General features: G+C 35.8%; 1 protein-coding gene across 1 annotated transcript in view; it reads left to right on the plus strand.

The window, feature by feature from the left end:
• The window catches only part of TTBK2 (tau tubulin kinase 2), a gene marked incomplete at its 5' end in the record, with an annotated part of 47,730 nt that overhangs the window by 6,931 nt on the left and 20,939 nt on the right, over positions 1-19,860 (plus strand). Inside the window, 6 exons of the mRNA XM_010015825.1 lie at positions 11,332-11,397; positions 11,908-12,000; positions 13,016-13,141; positions 15,100-15,257; positions 16,810-17,026; positions 18,336-18,547. Coding sequence (XP_010014127.1) covers positions 11,332-11,397; positions 11,908-12,000; positions 13,016-13,141; positions 15,100-15,257; positions 16,810-17,026; positions 18,336-18,547 — 872 coding nt within the window. The remainder of the gene's footprint in view (positions 1-11,331; positions 11,398-11,907; positions 12,001-13,015; positions 13,142-15,099; positions 15,258-16,809; positions 17,027-18,335; positions 18,548-19,860) is intronic.

The following is a 19,860-nucleotide window of genomic DNA, read 5'->3' on the forward strand; positions in this document are numbered from 1 at the left end:
AGTTTCTAAGTCTTATTTTTATACATTGGCTGTGTAGGTAGGTATTGATCAGTTGTAAAGTTGGAAAAAAGGAATAGAATTGATTATAAATGTAATACAGCAACTGTTAGAGAAGCACTAATCTTTTCGGGTATACCGTAAGAATTATCTGGACTGTAACTTTAAATTCAGCATTTTCCTTATGGGGAAAATACCAGCCTGCTTTTTACAAATGAGTAAGAATTAATTTCAGGAAATTATGGGAAGGAGTATTTTGAGACAGGTTTTTATGTAATGAAAATATTTCTGTTCAAGCCTTATTAGTCTGCCACAACATCTGAATATACTGGCAAGAGGAAAAACCTTTATTGATCACCCGAAGGACACAGGAGTTTTAGATTTTCTAGGGTTATTCAGTCAGCAGAGACAGTTTCCCACTTGTTCAAGGTATTAGCCTTAAAATGAAATAGTTGTAGTTGCAATTTTTGTATTATAGTATCATCTTACTACAGTGGTCTGCTTCAGCTGGTAAGTCTTCAAAATGCAAAGAAAATAGATGAACATAAAAATATAAAGCAAAGAAAAAAATGCTTTGCAGATTTTTTCATGGTACAGATAGTTCCCTCTCAGAATAACTGCTGCAAAATAAAGTATTTTTTAACTGCTAATTTTGAAATTGATTCATTTTAACAGTTGTCCTGTCTTGCAGCTCAATCAGCACTATAATCACTATAATCAGCATAGTCTGGATGACTGTGTTTGTGAGGAACTAACTTCAAAGAGGGAGGGATATATCTCTTGTAGCTCAGTAATAAGGTATTTGTAATACATATGAACATATTGAAGAGAGTAGTGAAGGGCTGCATTTCATCAAGTTGTATGATCTGATACTATTACCTGTTTAGAACCTGAAAGTCAGAAACAAGCATTTATTGCAGCTTGTAGGATTGTGAAGGATGTAACAGAGGAAGTAATGACAAATGTGTATTGTAGTGTTGCTTGGAAGGGTGTAGAGTAATTCACAGTCCTCCTGAAAATGTAATGTAATACTACTTCTTATTTTCTGTTCAATGCACTTAACCATGCTTTATTAGCTAAAAAACTTGAAGCCTATCTTAAGTCTTTTCTTTATATATTTAAATATTTTCAAGTGAGATCTTGAATGCAAATGCAAATGTCATATTCTAGATGTAGGTAGTACTAGCGTTACATGCCTTACAGTACAGATGAAATATACATGCTCTGCTAATTTATCTATATATTGTATATTCATTCTAAGAGTAACAGGAAAAGGTGTAACTCTTGCAGATAAGGTCTTTGGAAATGTATTCACTCTATTAACATATAATTCACTATTTACAATGGATAGTTTTGATCTGCTTGGGTTGTTTTTTGTTTTGGTTTTTCTTCTGTACATGGATTTATGTACATTGAAGTTCTAGTACTGTTTTATTAGAATGAACTTGTTCTGAACAGCCAAATGCAGTATCTGAAAAGTAAAATATCAGCTTGTTCTAAACTGTGGGGAAAAAAAAAAGAGTAAACAAATGGCACATGAACAAATTCTGTTGCAACTATGCTGCTGTTCTCAGTGGTTTGAACCCTGGCTTTTTGTGTGTTTTTGTTTTATTCGCTTGGAGTACATTTTGACCTCATATACTTTTGGGAAATGTTGAACAATGATATGTGTGTAGCTGGGAATAGGATGAAGAATATAGAAATGGGCAGTAGTGTGCTTCTGTCTAGGCTTCTGAAACTAGATTTTACATGCTGGGGACAGTTATAGGATGCAGGTAATTTTTGGGTAGATATAGAATTAAATTCTAGACTGGAAGTTGATAAGGAAGCACTCACTGGTGGAAGGAGTCTTGTCTGGTGATGAAAAAAATCAGAAGAGAGAAAAATGTGTGTGGGAAGGAGAACAAAAACTGCTGGGGATGATGTAGGCTGTTAAAAGAAAGGAGGAGGAAAAGGGCAGGGGAATAAATTGTTGGAGAGAGGAAGCCAATAATTGAATTAATGGTGTAGATAAGAATTGATTACTGCAAAGCAGGGTAATGTGAATTTAATTGTGGGGAGCCTCTGTTTAATCATCAGGCAAATATATTTAGCAGGATGCAAATTTAGTACGTTTCTGAGATTAATACTGTTTATTGCTTTTTTGAGAGTGTTGTCAGAGGATTAGTTTACTTACCATTTTGTTTCCCATTGTCCTAAGTGGTAGCTGAAGTAAATAGTTCTAGCATCTGGTTTTTATTGAAATGAAGAATAAATTATTCTTTTTGAATGTAAACCTGACTTCATGCAGCCTTCAGATTACATGTCTCTGTTTACATGGTGATAATGGAAAGTGAAGGTGTCAGCTGTGGTACAGAAATAGAAAACCTTGAGGGACAAAATCTGAAGGACGTTGGCATTCTTAACGGCATCAGTGCTACAGCTAGCTCTAGTTAACCACAACTATTCTTTGAGATACTATTAAATTTATATTAAGAAAGCAAAATGAAAGAAAAAAGAAGTCATTAGTCTATTCTCTAAAACAGGCTAACCTTTAAAAATGAATTTGAGGTCATAATTATCTAAAAATCCAGAAATTCAACAATTATGTGTTATCACAGGCCTGGTCTTTGTGGTCTTTTATTTATGTGGACTTCAAGTTACAAATAGCTGAATTGTATTTGTTTTACAGAGAAGATAGGATACCATGTATGCAAGCTGAGCTGACAAAGCTTGGGAAAAACACAGTTGAAAAACTATCCATAATAAGGTGGTGTTCAGATAACATCTTTTTATCTAAAACATCTGTGTTTTTCTACTCAGTATGCAGGCCTCACTGACTGGCAGTGGTTAGTCAAATTAACAGCCAGTCCCCTGAATCTGGTGATTTGGACTCAACAAAGATGAATGAAGAAGCAAATTTCTTTTTCTCTCGTTCAGTAATTAGTTTGGAATGTGACATTCCTCTTCGAGAGTATCGTGACTAGTGGTTTAAAAGGTATTTTAAGGAAGACCTGTTTTGTCTGTGGAACTGTTGTATTTTTTATAAATACAGCTTTTTAGGTCAAAGAGAGAGTTACCCTGTGACTGCTTTCCCTCCTCTCCCCACCTTTCTCTTGCTCTTCCCAGTGGCTAGATTTTAGGTCAGTCTTCAGATGTTATTTAAACAAAATTAACAGCTTGGACAGAATTCTCACCCTCATAGGTTTGTTGAGCATGACCTTAATTTCAAGTGTCTAGACTTTCCTGGGTGTATTTGAAATAAGTAAAAAATAAAAATCATATTCTTTAGCACACATTAAGGAGGTTTACAGTATTTTAGATCTAACTTGCCAGATACTTTTTTTTTAACCTGGAAATTTCAAATCTTAAACCTCAGCAAGCTGGGAAGTCCTCACTTTAGAACAACTAGGAAATGTAGCATTGTTTTTTCTTATACAGTATGCATTAAAGGAGCCACAAAACTCTTGCTCTAAACATTAACAAAGGTATTCAAATCCAAAGGAGATGGAGTATCCACCAAATTTTTCTAATGCTCTTTACTTATGCTCTTTAATGGTGACCTGTCAGTAACAAAAATGTCTCTGCTAAAGCAGAAGAGACACCAGCTGCTCTACAGTCTGACCCTTAGAAAAATGCAGCGAAAGCAATCACGGATGCAAATGTTCAGGTCTTTTTATTGTCTAGGGAAGCGGTTTCGAGCCTGTTCACATCAAGCAGTGAACATTTTATTCCGTTCAGGTGTTTATGTACAAAATCAAATAAATGCTGCTTGCCTTTCTTCAGTGCTGAAAATTTTCCAGCAAATGATTTTTTTAATCTTCAAGTTTCATTTTAGGATGACAGATGGTGTTTGGAAATATGATTTAAGAAGCTGAATTCTTAAAAAAACCCAACAAAACAAACAGAAACAAATTCCTAAAAAGCCCTAAAAAAAAAAGTATTTGTTTCTAAAATAAAGATTTTCATTAATAAATAACGATTCAAAAGTAGTGTTGCAAGAGACAACTGGTGTAATTTTCTGGAAACCTGACTCTCTCTTCCTGTTATAGCCCACTTCTGTCTTTTCATGTCTATAAAATTCAGTTCTGTACATTTTGCTACTGTAGAACAGAGAAAATGACTAATGAACAAATACTTTAAATCTATGCTTTCAGCTTTTCTTCACCAAATCTGCACCAGCCAGACTATATTATGTATATTTTTGGAAATAGATGAGGCTTGCAAGATTTCCTTCGAAATTCTGAGCTAAGCATTTGGTAGTTGATAGCTTTTTAAAAAACTAACTGCTTCAAAGAGAAAAACTTTGTTTCAGTAAATGGAGTGCTGTGGAACAGACTAAGAGGAGTTATTAGAGCATTTTATTTTTCTTCATAACTTTCAGTTCTGTAGCAAAGGAATTACATAATATCAGAGCCATTCAGTGCAAGTTGTAAACATGTAGCCTGATTCTTAAATAACCTATACATACTCCTTGATTCTTTCCCCATGTCATTTAAGTCAACAAAGACTGGAGCCTAATTAATGTTACAGACTCATAGGATGATTAGAGTGGGAATGGACCTTAAAGATCATCCAGTTCCAACCCGTCTGTCACAGGCAGGGACACCTTCCACTAGAGCAGGTTGCTTAAAGCCCCTGTGTCCAACCTGGCCTTGAACACTGCCAGGGATGGGGCAGGCACAGCTTCTCTGGGCAACCTGTTCCAGTGCCTCACCACCCTTCACAGGGAAGAACTTCTTTGTAATGTCTAATCTAAATCTATCCCCTTTCAGTTTAAAGCCATTCCCCCTCTCCCCCCTCTCTTCCCTTCTCCCTCCCCCCGCTTCTTAAAATTGAGAGCAGGAATCTGCATGAGTTGAATGAATCATGACATTAGTCATTTGATGCTCCTTTTCTTAATTAGTGATAACTTTATAGGGAAGACAAGTTATTTTGGGGAGGTTTGTACAGACATTATTTTTGAATAGAGAGGTTAAGATGACTACGAAATTGTTAGGTTTCAAAAGTTTTTGCAAGGTGCAATACTCCTACCAGTGAAAAACCTATTTAGCTATCATGGTATAGCTATGTTATGCCTACCCAGAGTAGCAGTATTTATTTTTCTCTGCTATAACCTCCTTCAGGGACATAGAGGGAGCTTATTTATGGCACAGTCTTACAACATATATAGATAGTATTTTCAGCTTCCGGGGAACATGATCCTTGCAAGTTTGATTGTATTACTGACAAAGAAGAAATGAAAGAAATCGGTGTTACAGAGACAGACAGCTGGTGTCTTGTGTGTGATAGTAGAAGGTGAAAAAGGAAGGTAGTAAGTTAATGTAAAAGATGAAGAAAAGCAGTATGAATTGACTTAGAAGGTGACACAGCTAAAACGGATCTATGACTTTCATGTGGTATGATTCTTTTGTAACATCTCTATGGAATATTCTTGCAATAATTAAATGAAGTAAAAAACTTAAGTCACTAATATATGGTTATTTCTCTAAGAGGAAGATTCTTTGTGACCTGCTGTTTGGAGCTTGTGGGTAAAAAATAAAAAGAACATACAATCTATTAATAGCCTGTCTGGAGGAACAGGTTGATAAATAGTTAAGAAAAAGATTTATTTCTCATAATACAATACTTTGTAATTGTTGGTGTATATTGGGGTTTTTTTCTCCTTTCCTGTGGTGTGCAGAACACTGATATATCTGAATAATCATTGAAAAATTTAATTTGGCAATTCTGCTGTGCTGTATAGCTGTTCTATATTCTGATACAGCAGTTCCTTTATTTTCTACAAAACTGATAGATGCTCAGGAGAGCGGGCTGTAACCATCCTTTAAAAATAAAAGAAGAAATAATTTTTGCACTGAGATTTGGTGTTATCTTTGAAAAGCAAATCAAAGTATTTTAGGAATGCTGAAACTTACTGCCTTCGTATGGGTTTGTGTACTGCTTCCCTTATGCCCTCCAAATTTCTTAGTATTCTCAGCTTCGTACTACACCCTGCCTTCTGACCAGTACGTAGTTGCCTTTCAGGACTAGGCATATGCTTACTTGCCATCTAAAATGCATGCTGATTGACAAGCTGATTTGTGTCTCTTAAGATGAATGTGAGCCACTTTAATTGAATTTTAACCGTCTGCCTCTGTGTCAAGGTAGTAATTTGGGTTCTGTCTTTAATCGTCGATTTTCATTAAACTTGCAGGAACTGAAAGTCTTTAAGAGCTGTCCCATTTGTTTGAAATTAGAAGCTGTTATAATGGAAATGACAGATGGTTTGGTCCAGTTAAATTTGTTTTCTGGTGAAAATAGAAGCAAACCAAAATCAAAACAGGAATTTTAATTTCTAATTTATTTCTAGTTGAAAAGAAGGAAAGTGTGTTATTTTATGTACGTTAGCTTGCTTGAGACCTTTCGTTTCTCACCCTTACTTGAGAATAAGTTACTACTGAAATAAGTCTATTGCTGAATACATGCAACTCTTTAATAGTATTATTATCATTCTAAATGCAAATATAATAATACAAAACGATTAAAAATGCAGGTCTTGGTTCTCCACTCTGCAGAGAGCATGGAACATTCCGTGATGTAAAACAACTGTAAAATTTTTATTTACGGAGATAAGTAAAACAATACTCTGCTGTCTGGGGAAATTCTGTCAGAGCATTAGCTGGTTTACATGGGTAGTCTTCCTCTTACAGTAATCTCTGCTTCAGCTCCTGGTATAAGAGGAAGAAGAAAGACTGCAAAGGGCAAAGCAAACATACACATGGCAGATTTATCCTGTGTGATTTTTCACTGCAGTAAGTTCAGGCTTGTGGCAGACTCTTAGTAGGTTGTTACCACATCCAGCCCACCAGACTTTTTATCTGCTCATGAATCAGCTTTGGAGCATTGCCTTTTTCACCTAGTGCATCACATTGGCTAAGTAAATACTCCAGATTGAAAACTGAGTAGTTCAGGGGCTGGTTTGTGTATCAAATATTGCTGTCTTGGAGATGGTGATGCTCTTTATAGCACAGGCAGTTGGAGTTAAGTGATCATTTGTCACCACATGTCTGTTAGAACTCACAATAGCAAAATTTAATTGTACTGTTAGATGTTAACTTGGCTCGTTACCCAGCTTCTGCTAGGACTAGGTAGCATAGGATCAGACAGCTGCAATCAATTTTTGGAAATACCAACTTCTGTTTAGGTAGATCTGAGTCCAAATAATGTGTCATACTGACAACTGGTAGGAGATGGATTGATGAGGAGTTCTAGGTGCAAGTACCTTGGTTATTAGTGTCAGATATGGTTTTTATACAAAGCTGAAAGTATAGTTTTGAAGAGCTGTATATACAGTAAAAACTAATTGAGATGTATAATATATTGTAATGGCATATCTCAACTATTTGATCTTTCCTTACCCAGATGATCCCTCAATTTTTCATTTACTTCAAACTTGTGCTAACACATGCTAGGCATTAAATTAGATGGTGAAGGCCATACCCACAAAAAAAGGGTGTATGGGAATATGACTTGAATCTATTTGGTGTTAAGAAAGGTTCTAAAGAATTGAAACTATGTATAGTTCCAATCTGTAGTATTTTTTTCATGCTTATTATGTAGTTTCCATGACTGCAGTAAAAAAGTTAACTTTTTGCTCTGCATAACACTTCCACTGTTGCCTGGAGCAATAAACCCAGAGCATTTATCTAGAGGTACTGAACTGAGCTAAGGAGCGTCATTTGCCTCCTCCACGGCCCCTCCAAAGAAGCAACAGCTGTAGATAGGTTTGTAAGCATAATGTCTCCCAGGAATCTGCAAACCTCTGTGCTTAGAGGAAATAGTTCACTTTTTGACAGAACTCCTAATTTCCTGCATGTAGTTTATCTAAGACACTTCCATGCATTTCCAGGGCAGGGTGACCTTCAAAGAAAAATGATGTTACATTAGAAAGTACCTTTAAATGTAGAAAAATTCTTCCTAGTAATTGAATCTCCTTCATATGCATGTTATCTTCAAAATAATTTAACTTACGTCTGAAGAATTTAGTGATAGTAATCAAACCTGAGACAGCTTTCACTTCCGGATCACTGCTTGAACTAATAATGTTAGAAAAAGCTTTTTTATGTAAACTGATCCAAACAAGTTACAGTTTTGTAGAAGATTTTCAAAGTACGTTTTGTGTCAAATCTGAGCTTCAAGCCTATGACTGATAAGATGCTGCTAAATTTCAAGTGAAAATACAGGAGAATGCTGATTATGGTATTTGCTATGGAAAGGAAAATAGATGGGATCCATTTTAATCAAGGGTGTCAGTGGAATTAATTAAATGCAGAATTCACCATTTCTTTAGTAGCCAGCCATATGCTCCAAAAATGCCATAGATCCTGTAGGGTTGTCTCAATAAGCCACCTGTAATGACTGAAAAAATTGACCTATTAAGCTTTATTCTCAACAAAGAAATCTACTTTGCTTTAAGGAAGCTCAGTTGCTGTGGTAGCACCTTTCTTACATAAGGCATCTGGAAGACAATACTACAAACAATGTTTCAGCAAGGTGGTGGCAGGTGAGCTCAGATGGGAAAAATCTGGAGGCATCTAAAAGCAAATTAACATGATTGGTAATAGCAGAGGGGGGTTATTTGAAAAAAATATGGTGAGTCATTCAGGAAATTGCTCTTATTGCCTGTGATATTTCTTTTTCACTACATGTGAGCTGTTGTGAGATGCATAAAGAACTTTGAAACAGTTTCCAAAGTTTTGCAAATGCTCAGAAGTCTACACATTCTATTCTGAATTGGGCAAACTTGATTTGATCTACTACAGCCATCATTCATGTTGTTAGTGACGTGATAGAATTAATTTATTGTTGTTGTGTGGCATTGTAATAGCATTATTAAATAGTACCAGTAAGAGGTATTTCATTGTGTCTTAAAGGGTAACAGTGACTGCACTTTAAGGCAAGACATTGTAAAAGAATTTAGATATCCTTGCTGGAGTAAAGAATTTGGAGCTGATTTAATGATAAGCTAATGTATAAAACAATATTCATGCTTCTCACTCAGGATAATTGACATCATCATAGGGCAAATAATATCACAGGAATGTTTAAGGATGGCAGTGACTTTAACAGTCAAAAGCAATTGAGTTGGTACGCAGTGAAATTCCCCCAAAAGGACTTTTCTCCCCCAGGACAGAACCGGAATAGGTCAGATATCAGATTGTTAGGTTTTATTAGGGGATGGGATAATTTGCCATTTCTTACTCTTTTATCCTTATCCAACAACTGAAATACTTTTGTGCTAGTTATCAAGTAGAAATTGAAGTTGTTACTCTAGGAATAAAAGCCTCATTTCATCTTAGTTTTCATATTTTTCATTATTTTCTCCAAACCAGAAATATTTAACTTAGTAAAACTAAATATAGTCCTTCCTTTTTAACGTCAGACTAGAGGCTGAAGACAGTAACCATTTGGTTTCATCTTCTGAAACTTTATGCTCTTGGGGTTTACTGCATTTATGTTTTCAGGTGTTTTAAAGTTAAGCTTTCAGTGCCCTTCTGAAGAAGTGCTATTTATCAAACTGCGTGGTTTTGGACATTTACCTGTATTTTGTTTGTCTTGGCACTGATGCTGTATTATTCTTACTTGGATGGTTTGCCTATCTTCAGAGCTACTGATAAGGAGACTTAAATCCCTTTTTTAAAAAAATTTAGTTTCTCCTGAAATTTAGCAGTTCCAAAGCATTCTGAGATATGCTTCTGATTGCATGGGACTGTGAAATTTCTGCAAATACAGTGTTATGCTTCATTTCAGGGTAATGTTCAGTATGGAATATGATATACTTAGAAGATTTAAGATAGTAACACAATTGTCTGTCCTGCCTGAACACAAAGTGTGTTACAAGTACCATTTAAACTTTATGATAATGTGCAAACCCTAAAATTTATGGAAAATCATCAATGAACCTGTGCATGCTAAGGACATCCTAGAAAATATTCTCCACCTTGACCAACACTGGTTCAATTCTCTTTGTACCACTCTAACGGACATTGATTATACAGGCTGCTGAATCCTTTTAGAAGATATTGGTGTATAATCCTGCTGGATTTAATTGATAGAGTTACTGACAGTAATGGCAGCTCCTGATGTACTTAAATGATAGCTCTGTGTAGCATCTCTTGGTAGATAAGAAGAAATTATACCTTTGTATACATACGTGGGGAGAGACTGAAGTGTTTTATCTTAATAGGGTAATAAATTTGTATTGTGGTTATCTGTGTGTGTGTATCAAACCAGACTTTTCAATGTATTGTGCTGATTTTTTAAAAAATCTTAAGAATTGTCATGAGTGTGGGGCAGGCAGACAGATCACCAATACCCAGTGAGTACAAGTCAGAGGTGAGGAAGGTAATTAAAGTTTCTCACATTCACTGTTAGAGGAAACAAAAAAGTATTATTTAGGAAGATAAGACTTTGTAAAAGAAAGCAAATTTAGCAGTTCTGGTAGTTCTCTTATGCAGAAAGAATAATAAAGGGGATAGCATGGATTGGGTATCTGTCTTAGGCAATGTAATAACACCATTATTTGATTATTTTTTTTAATTGTAAATATGTACTAATTATCACTATTATCAATTATGTACTTCTTTTTGTAACATTTTCTTTGAAGGAAAGAAGGATGGGAAAATATATTCTGTGATTATAAAACATCAACTGACTTACAGTCCTGCAATATCTAGAGTGTCTGGGAGGAAATGCTGATATTCAGAAACTAGAAAAGAAAGAAATGTTTTTAACTGGTGCCTGTAGTGCAGCCTTTGCTGTTTATTGCTCAGCCACAGCTTTGAGACTTACCTGTGGCTTTCCCTGCTTTGGAATTTCTAAAGAAGTTGATTGGTTTGCTAGTTCAGAAAATAATTCGTGAAAATATTGCTAACACACTTCAATAAATGCTTGGTTATCTGCTCACACCATGTAATATTGGTGTATTACAGCCAAGTGGAAGAAATCATGGTTTAGATCCTATCAGAATTTAGAAACTCAAACTTCTAACAGTTAAAACCAAGAAATAACTTCATTATTGGGGAAAAAAAGAGGAATAGTTCTGCCATACAGCTTTTTTGAGGAATGAATTAAGCAGGATTTGATGCCTGTGGAGAACAAAAACTGACATAAAGAGACTATTAAAAAACTATGACGTGTGTCACTTTGTGGTGCCTACTTGGATTTCCACTGAGAACTTGTAGAAACACAGTAAATTGAAATAAAAGCCTCAAATGATACTTCTTGTGGCACTGTACTAACTTGGTCGATGCTAAGTTAAGTCATCAGAGGGTTTATTTCTGATAATGAGAATCTTTTTCTATTCTTTGACAGCCACGAGCTGTCGCTGGTTTTCGAGGAACAGTACGATATGCATCCATCAATGCTCATAGAAACAGAGTGAGTATCTCCATCTATATCATACCCATCTCATGTAGCTGAAAGCAGTCTGTAATGCAGTTGCTATTGCTTTCCTTCTTTGTATACTTATGAGTGTATTTGTTATGTATAAATTAATACTTTTAAGTATTAATTAAATTATAATTTCCCAAAATGTATATGTAGAAATTAATACTACAAATTTTGGGAAAGGATAATATACAGTAGTCATGGGTAAAAAAGTTCTTGTTGTAGAAATAATAGTGATAGTACGAAATCTGAATCAACAGCTCTTCCAGTATAGAGATTTGCAATGTTATTTTAACACACTTCAACTTCTGTTTTGTTTCTCTGCATCTTCTTTGGAAATTTACTACTTACAGTAGTTGCTGGATTTAATTATACAAACTTTTTTGCAGCATTGATTATATGATTTTTAATCTATAATAATTTAAGTCCCCAGAGTAGTAAAGAATCTATCTTCCCTTTTGTCATGTAGGTATTTGTAAGAATAATATTTCTTTTTCACAGGAAATGGGTCGACATGATGACCTCTGGTCCCTATTCTACATGTTGGTGGAATTTGTGGTTGGGCAGCTGCCTTGGAGAAAAATAAAAGATAAGGTAAGCCTGGAAGTGAAACCAAAGAGCACAAGGGAGATTTACTTCTGGATTGCAGGCGAATGCTGAGATAAAGATTACACTAAGAATGTCTGGTTCATTAATTTTAACATTACATTTTCCAGTATTTTCTAAGTGTTAGTTCTTATTACTAGTGTCATGGTATAAAAAGCAATCAAGTTTTATGAACTGTTCTAGGCAGGAAGTGGATTGTGTGTCTAGTTTGCAAGTGTTTAAAAGACAAAAGTGAGTATATATATGCCATTTATTTAATTCTCCTGTTTTCACTTGAGTACTTTTTTATTTCACCAATCAGAGATTTAGAATTTATTATCTACTTTGATTATTTGTGAAATGGGCATTTCTTACTTGCTGGTGAACAAAAGCGAATCAGTCAATACACTGTAATGCCTTTAGTCATATATAATATAGGTGAGGTATGTGAAGAAACAACATCTACTTAGCTTATTATTGCTTCTTTCAACTTCTTTAGAAATTAGATTGAAACCAGATTACTCTCTGTTGTAGTTTATGCATTGATAGATGACAAGTGGTATACAGGTAGTATGTCTTTTTTGTTTGTTTTTATTTATTCCTATTACACCAACAGGATTTACTAATCTTGTGCAACATGCTGTGATGACCAAATATACACCAAAAAGTAACTGAACTTCAGATGATGTAGTGGGACATTTAGCTCTCTAAAAAATGCTTTTTAAAAGGATTGGAGTGTCTAATGGCAGTCCTTGATATCAGGCAGTATTCAAACACAGCAGGAAATTAAATGACTTTTCATATTGAATTTGATGTTTGTACGTTATTTTGCATGTGTACTGAAGGCAATGACAGAGTCTTTTACCTTGCTATCTGATGTAGAATTGCTTTCCTCAGTCATATTCAGTGTAATGCACTTACCTATCTTTCTGGCCAGTAGTGTATTAAATGGCTGTAAGATACAAGGTGAATATTTCATAGCAGAGAATGAAGGAGTATTAATGCTTGCTGTGTTTACTCCTAGGAGCAAGTGGGCTCCATTAAAGAAAGGTACGAGCACAGACTTATGTTGAAACATCTTCCCCAAGAATTCAACGTCTTTCTGGATCACATTGCTAATTTAGATTACTTTACAAAGCCTGATTACCAGGTAAACTTTTTTTTACTATTTTGTCTTTCTGATTTTTAAATAGCAGATCTTTATGCTCTTCCATCTTCAATTTCCTTTGATTTCATTGCGTAGTCTTGGTACTGATTGTGGGTTGTGCCACCACAAAGTTAATTTAATAACCATCTAGTGCCATGGAAACTGTGATTCAAAGATGTCATTTTTTTTCCATTTGGGAAGATTAAGGCCGTCAAGTTTCTAAAAACAATTGGCAGTTGCTTTGCAGTCTGTGCAGTATTCTGTTAGGATCAGGTGCTGTCCTCATATTGTAGCTTCTAGCAGGTGCTCCTTAAGTTAAATTGATCAGATTGTTTCCTTAGTGATCATCATTCCGGCAGTTTTCCAAAATCTGGAGCTGAGCACCATATACAGCTACATACAGCTAGAGCACAACATGCAGCCATTGTGGGTTTTCAAGCCTGAAGTACTGACTACAGAGATCACCAAAACCCTAGTAATTTTGATTGCTGCTTGGGTCGTCTGGGTATGAGTCAGTGGGTAGCGAGCAATCGTGTTATGCATCACTTGTGTTTTCTGAGCTTTCATGTCTTGTTTCCTATTATTATTGTTATTAATAGTATTCTTTCTGGTTTACTTTATTTTAGTTATTCAACTGTTCTTATCTCAACCTGTGGGGTTACATTCTACCGATTCCCCTCCCCAACCAAACCTGGGGAGGAAAAGGGGTAAGGGAGGGGAGGTGTGAACAAATGGCTGTGTGGTGCTAAGTTACTGGCTGGGTCTAAACCACAAGAAGAGTTTACAGCCTAAAAAGTTCTTGGCCCAGGCCCAGAATCCACATTTGATTTGGCAATGTCAGATATGTTTGTATAATTCGGGTATTTATGCACACATTGCCACAGCCTCCTGACGACATTAAGCATTTGAGTTTGTATTTGCATTATAGCTGAAATTGTAGGAAAGATTTAAAGGTGAATGACCTTAAAAAATTACTTCAGAGAGACTCCTTAAGGTTTGCAGGAAGATGAGAATAAAGGAGAGTACATATGGGACAGAGAGTGAAATATGGCTTTGCGCAGTTCAGTAGCACTCCAGAACTGACAGATAGATGGCACACCAAAGGTTCTTGAGAGTAAGGATACAACCGCTTTATATAAGGAAAACAATCCATACTTCCCATCCCTTTTAAGTTGTGAAAGGGTGTGTGTTTTCAAAGGAGGCCAGAGAAAAATTTTCAGCATCCAAGAATGGAAGAAAGAATGAAAACTAGAGTTTCAGCTTTGGAGCAGGAGGATGGATTAACTTTAGAAATGTTACAGAGTAAGAGATGATGTGATGTGGACACAGCCTCCCACCAGTAACTAGAATGAGACAAAGTTTATTCACAGGGAGAGGAAAGTAGATGCAAGTTCTTTCTCTGTCACGGAAACAACTTGTTCTAGTTGCTTTTTCATAGCATAAAACAAGGGTGGAAAGCTTCCAGTGTGACATTTCTGCAGGATGAATGTCAGCATTAGATAAAGTAAATAATACATACTTCTACATGACAGAAATATATGAATTAACAAATCAGTATCCTTCCCTACATACTTATTAATTTCCTTGGTTTTTAATGGTGTTACTGAATGTACTTCTTTATCTTCCACAGCTGGAGAGCTGTTGGATGCTATTCTGCAGCAATGTAGTCATGTGTGTATGTCTTTCCATCTTTTTATGGAAGCTTATGGTGTACCTTTGCCTCTCTTTACTGATAAAAGCACAGATGTGGTTTGCTTCTTTATTTTTAAATTTTACATACCTTGACTTTGGAACCTTGGAAAATGGGAAATAGTTGATATAAAGAACTGTGTCATTTTTCTTTGAGAATTGTAGTTAGTCAAAATCTTAAAGAGGAGGCATCTTAAAGTATTACAGGAGGATATTTCATAATTGATCTCTTAGACAAAATGAAGCTCATTAACTTTCTTCTTCATTTTTAGCTTCTCATGTCTGTGTTTGACAACAGCATGAAAACATTTGGGGTTATTGAAAGTGACCCTTTTGACTGGGAGAAGAGTGGAACTGACGGCTCTCTGACAACAACAACAACTTCAACCACACCTCAGCTACACACTCGTCTTACTCCGGCTGCAATTGGGTATGTATGCACATTGTGGTCACTTAAAAAGCAGCCACGGAGTACCAAAGGGAAATTATCTCCAAAATTTAGGTTTTTTCTGCAGGATATTCAATAAATAGAGGAATGGAGGTTTGGGAGCATTTGAAATACTTCCCTTTTTAGGGTTCCTGTTTATACTGTCCTGAATGATCAGCACTGCAGCCCTAAATTTATAGCAATAAAAAATAGTACATAAAGAAATTACATGTAAATCTGCTAGTCCATCCTTTGCTAAATCATATTTTGTGAAACTAAAATGTTTAACTGCCTGGAAATAAACCCATTGTTTTCTCTAAGCTTGGAATGAACTACTAGCTGCAATTTCCTTGTAACTTTGGAAAATTAATGGATCTTTATAGGAAATTTGGAAGTAGATTTTGTTCATGTTTAAAAATAATATTTAATATGGTCTTTGAGATCTTCTGTAATTAAGTAAGTTGGACTCATCACTGGAGAATACAAGATGTGGTTTTGGGTGAGGAGGAAGACTTTGAGCCTGTTCTAGGCCTTGAGTAGATAAAATTTTTATCTACAAGTCACTAATGTTCTGATTTGGAAGTTTTGGCAGTGTAGTGAGGCTGAAAAACAGAATTTCATGAAGAATGTTTTAAATCCCAGTATTTCAAAGTAGAATCATAGAATAGTTAGGGTTGGAAAGGACCTTAAGATCACCTAGTTCCAACCCCCCTGCCATTGAAAAGTGTTAAAATAAGTATCAGTCAAGACATTAACTGGTGTTGATATTATGCAGGTGTACAGTGTGCACTATTGAACACACTGAAGTTGACAGGGATTTTGCATGTGATTCAGTTCCATTATCACACAAAGCATCACACTGGAGTTACTGACAATCTTAGCTGCAATTTTGGTGACTGTAAAGGAATGGCTTTTAACTGACCTTCTGACCATTCACCTTCTAGGAATAGCATTGCTTCAGTTTGAAGATACTGAGTTAAGCCTTAGTCCTAAACCAGGGGGACTTTAATTAAAATGTAGTATCTTGTTAGTGTTATGCTTACGTTTTGATTACCAATAATTGTACCAAAGTAGCACTGTGTTAAGAATAGTGATTAAAACAGCATTTAGTTTGCTAAGTGATCTCTCTTCTTTACACAGTATGTTTTGTTATTCTTCCAAATTTTGGGGAAAAGAAACTACATTATGAAAATTGCCATTAATATTTTTTTTAATAGAAAAATACGTAGAAGAGTCAGGGGCCTGGGCATGATCTCTAACAAATGCTCTCAGAAGTTGCTTCAAAAACATTATATAAACCCCAGCTTTTGAGTGTTTGGTTTTTTATTTGCACCTTTTGTTATGTGCCTAAATTAAAGAAACATAAATTGTGCAAGCCAATAGGTAGGGCTTTTATGTTAAATAATTTGCAAGATTTGTTGTCTACAGAAGCATGCTTTTGCTTGTATTTTTTTATTTCTTTCTCTTCACAGAGTAGAAAATGATTTCAAGAAATACATTAGAGTCTCAAAATTTTTCTTTCTGTTTTGTTTTTTTTTTTTAACTGCTTTTGTAGAATTGCCAATGCCACTCCTATCCCAGGAGACTTACTGCGAGAAAACACAGATGAAGTGTTTCCTGATGAACAGCTCAGTGATGGAGAGAATGGTATTCCTGTTGGTGTCTCACCAGAGAAACTACCTGGATCCCCTGGGCATCAGCGTCCTCAGGAAAAAGATGTTTGGGAAGAAATGGATGCAAATAGAAATAAAATAAAACTGGGGATCTGTAAGGTACTTATGAATCTGCATTGTGAAGATCATCTTTGAACAGTTTCCTGTCCTCATAGTGCTCATAAAATATACTTAATATTGCAGCTTTACTAATCTAGGTTAGCCAGAATGGTCTAAGGAAACAAGATTTATGGTAGAGCTAATAAATTTATTAGAGTGATTTATATACTGGAACAAGCAGACAAGCTTTTAGGCCTTGTGTCACTTCATTGGGTCCTTACAATGAATAGTAGATTGCTGATAATTTGAGATTCTTTGTAGTTTATTTATATTCTTCAGACATTTTGATTCTTGCTCACTAAATGAAACTAAAGCAAATTTCATGCATCCTGCAAGTATAGAAGTTAGATACAGAATATGCAAAACCCACTTAAATATTATTTTTCAGTTGACAGATTGACAGTGTGATTGGCAGTATCCATTTAGTTCACTTGGTGGTTTTGTCTCCATAAGATACGATACCATTGTATTGATCCAAAGAGGCTCATAGGCTTGTCTTTAGAAGAGAATGCTGCTCAGCTTTGAAAAGTGGTCTCTGAGAAGTGGTTCCTGTCTTCCTTGCTCCTAATCTCATTTCATAGTCAGTCAAATGCAGCCCTGTTTCTTGATAAAAAAATGTTTTGAACATAAAGAGGGATCTGGTGCTAAAATCTCCTAGCTAAAATGTTTAGCTAGGTGAGCTGTCTCATTTTGAGACTGTTACTTCTGGTGTACTAGAAAAAATGTATTGTGGGAAAGAATAAGGCATATAGTGTGTATTTTCAAATGTGTTTGGTTTTTTTACCAAAAAGGGAGAAAGAAATTGTTCTGGTTTAACCAAAGGCAATTTCTATTAGTTATACCTGTTGAAACTAAGGATGATCATGATTTCCTAGGTCTAAATCATGTCTAGTTAGTATAAAAGGTCAAACTAAAACATAGTTCTAAGTCACAGAAATGTCTAGTAGATTTAGTATTAGAGCACTTGACTATAAAGCAGACTGAAGATGCTACCAAGTGCCACGTTTCAGACTATTAAAGAAAATTTCAGATGTAGGTGTGAAATACCAGAGCAAATTTTAGTGTATTACTGGGGTTTTGGGACTCCTGATCTCAGACCTGCCCAGAACTGGTATATTATGAGTATTTTGTCTGTTGTGTGTGCTGAAGAGCATATCTAAGCTACCTTAACTATAGCATGAACTTAAGGACCATTCCAAATACAAATTGTCCCAGGCTAAAACCCTGGATGGTATTCACCATGCAGTACCTTGTCTTCCTCTTTTTGCTGCTCTTAGTGAGTTACGTTTTTACTTTACATTTTGCACAGGCTGCCACAGAGGAAGAAAACAGCCATGGGCCAGTGAATGGTATTCTTAATGCCCCGAGCCTCGGTTCTCCGGTTCGCGTTCGCTCAGAGACCACTCAGCTAGACAGAGACGTCCCACTGGTGCGAAAGTTACGTTCAATTCACAGCTTTGAACTGGAGAAGCGTCTGACGTTGGAGTCAAAGCCAGACACTGATAAATTCCTTGAGACCTGGTAAAGAAGTTTTCATCATCTTATACGTAGATCTTTTCAGGTTATGTAGTTAAGATACTATTATTCCTCTGCCGTGTGTAACCAGGAATAGAGCTGCTACGTTACGCTTACGTAAGCTACAGCAAAGTATTTACTGTGTTCATAACATTGCTCTGTTAATGGATCTCATCACTTGGTAGCTTCTTTAAAAAAATGTTAGTACTAATATCCAGTTAAATTCAGACTTCCATATTGAGGATTTATTATTATTTATTAAACAGGGGAGGTTTAGGTTACATATAAGGAAGAAGTTCTTTACAGTGAGGGTGGTGAGGCGCTGGAATGGGCTGCCCAAGGAAGTTGTGAATGCTCCATCCCTGGCAGTGTTCAAGGCCATGTTGGATGCAGTCTTGGGTGACATGGTTTAGTGCAGGGTGTCCCTGTGCATGGCAGGGGGGTTGGAACTAGATGACCTTAAGGTCCTTTCCAACCGTAACTAGTCTATGATTCTAGTTTATGATTCTATTTCAAGACCTAGTGATGTAACCCTGATGCTTATTTCAATTTTCTTCAGTGGTATATTCTTGACAGTACAGCTCATCTTAAATAAGAATGATGACATCAGGTGCTCAATAGAGGTAACATGGGGTTAGATTATATGACAGGAGAAGGACAGTTTACAAGAAGTGGAGTTACGAGGTAAAGTTGGGAATCTGCCTACATGCAGCAGGTTTAGTCATGCCCAAAGGTGTTGTGTCAACATAAAAAAAATCTGATAGAAGACAGAGGTCTTAAAATGGAATTTGAAGTAGAGAAGAGACAGATGTATGACAACAGATTCCATCAATTTGCCTATGTGTAGAAGGAGTAAGGGAGGAAGGACATGGGGAAACCTGACTGAAAGGTGAAGGCTGAGTTGTGACAGAAGAGAGCTGAGATGCTGACATGTCAAAATCCTTCTAAACACATCATAGTTGGGTTAGGAATTTGAATTTGTTCGATGAAGCAAGTTGTGCAAAGCATAAATAGGAATCAGTCAAAACAATTGATGCATTCTTTTTGAAAGCATCTACTAACTGCTGCTGGAGGCATCTGTTTCTTCTGATTTGACATCTGGTGGTAGCCTCACCACAGAGTTTGAATCCACTCACTATTCTCTCTTCTGGTAATTACATTTACAATACAGTATGATATGTTACAATTACAATAAGTACAAATCTCTAATACCTTTCACCCTTTTATCAGAGTTACTTGTCTCAAATTGAGGATCTTTCAACCATTGTAGATTGTTCTAAAATAGGACAACAAATTTTATGCAAATCTAATTTTCCTCT

Source organism: Nestor notabilis, unplaced genomic scaffold (genome assembly GCF_000696875.1).
Source record: "Nestor notabilis isolate BGI_N333 unplaced genomic scaffold, ASM69687v1 scaffold3186, whole genome shotgun sequence".
NCBI lineage: Eukaryota > Metazoa > Chordata > Aves > Psittaciformes > Psittacidae > Nestor > Nestor notabilis.